Source organism: Haplochromis burtoni, unplaced genomic scaffold, assembly GCF_018398535.1.
Source record: "Haplochromis burtoni strain Fernald_Lab_line unplaced genomic scaffold, NCSU_Asbu1 Contig_26, whole genome shotgun sequence".
Taxonomy (NCBI): domain Eukaryota; kingdom Metazoa; phylum Chordata; class Actinopteri; order Cichliformes; family Cichlidae; genus Haplochromis; species Haplochromis burtoni.
The window spans coordinates 3,508,028-3,509,847 of NW_024582387.1; the positions used below are offsets into that span (position 1 = coordinate 3,508,028).

The 1,820-nt window shown below is 34.8% G+C and overlaps 1 protein-coding gene across 1 annotated transcript in view; it reads right to left on the reverse strand.

Moving 5' to 3' along the window:
* The window catches only part of tead3b (TEA domain family member 3 b), a gene marked incomplete in the record, with an annotated part of 43,063 nt that overhangs the window by 7,176 nt on the left and 34,067 nt on the right, over positions 1-1,820 (reverse strand). Inside the window, 1 exon segment of the mRNA XM_042219027.1 lies at positions 290-301. Coding sequence (XP_042074961.1) covers positions 290-301 — 12 coding nt within the window.

A 1,820-nucleotide genomic window follows, 5' to 3' on the forward strand; every position in this document is an offset into this window, starting at 1 on the left:
TTAAAGAAATACGCCTCAGAAGCGAGAACCCGAATCAAAGAACGACACCTTATGCCAAGCAAGCAGAACTCTGACTTTTGGCGGAGGTTGGAGGATATTAAACTATTGTAGCAGGATGTGGAGCAATACTGTGCTCAAAGCGTGGCTGTTTTCGAAGCATTGCTTCATTGCGGGATTGCAATGGGTTGGGGCGCCATGCCAGCAGAGGGCCATAGCAAAGGGACAGTGCAGTGTTGCTGCCAAACAAAGGGGAGGAGGGAAGCATATTGCACAAGTCAAATTCACTTACCAAATTCATCGCCTGAATCAAAAAAGAGAGAAACCATTAGTACTGTTCAATTCTCAAAGCTATATTGAGGTTAATCTTTTTTTTTGGTGGGCATACGTATAAATCTGAGCGTTCAAATCCAGGTCCATATTTGATTTTGTTTGTATTGTGAAAATAATGAATAACTAACAATTTCAAGTTGTTGTAAATATGTGAGGAAACACAAAGCCAATTCATTATTTCATTGAGGAAAGAATGAATTTGATTTTTTAAAGAGGATATAAAATCTGAGTGCAATTCAAAACATAGGATTATTTGTTTTATTTCGATAACTCAGCAGATATAAAATCTCAAGGAAGTTAAATCCTTATAACTTGTTACTTAATACTTATCGCTGTGCAACATATGAGATGTACAGCGGGTAGACATTTGCAACTGTTACACTTCAGATGTACACTTCACTTAAAGAGTGGCTCGGAAAACCTTTTTTTTTCTTTTTTTGTTTCTAGAACTTTGAGTTGGATAAACTCAGAGTCCGCCATGGCTGCCCTCGACCTCTGGGTGTTAACGTTTCAAAACCAAGGCAAAAAGTAAAAATGACTTCATCAATCCTTGCACCGATCAAAAATGCACTCATGATGCATTATAAATCTAAACAACTGAACTAAATATATAATCAGTAGTTGATTTACAAGATTAGTAAATGTTTAATGGGCTTGGTGTAAAGTGTATTAAATCGATTATGATTTTTTTTTTCTTACATGGACACAGAAGGAAAGAGGGTATCTAATGCTTTCGTGTCAAAACAGAAGAAAATAATCTTTATTCTTATAGATTCTAATAAATTATTCCATGTTAATGTTTTCAAACAGAAAGTGGGTTCCTTGATCCTTTATGTCTTGTCCAAACAAGACAGTAATTTTAAAAGTGTATTATTTTTTCATTAAAATATTCATCTGAGATAATTAGAAGGACTAATAAAGTGACCTCTGTGATACCTGTACAGTTAGTGGAGAATTTGTAGACAAACAAGGGAGGAACAGGGTGAAGATTTCACCATGAAAAGTCTATGTAATCAGAAAAACACATCTCATTTTAAATGGGGTCTTTGTATTCAACATGACCTAGGAGTTTGTAGACAGCTCAGAAATAAAGTCAAAACTTATGAAAGGTGATGCTTGATGCATCTACTTCTTTGTAATTTAGAATACTAGCCACCGTTGGGTGCACTGCACTGAATATAGGATGTCACCACTGACAAAATGAGACTACACAGTTTTTTATTATGTTTTTTAAACAAAAAAAATCCCTGCTATGAATGCCATTTCCCCCCAGATTAGTCTGTGTTAATTCAAGTTTTGGCTTAGGTTAGGATTCAAAAGATCACAGTATCTTTAGTATTAAGTAGTGTCTGGATATAGTTTTTTACTCATATGTGAAAATGCAAAAAACAACAAAAAGCATAAAGAGTTGAAAGAGGATTTACGAAGTTTGAGAAAAGTCAAAAGGAGGCACAAGATTACAATGGAGGATTATTTTTCTATGTTGACTT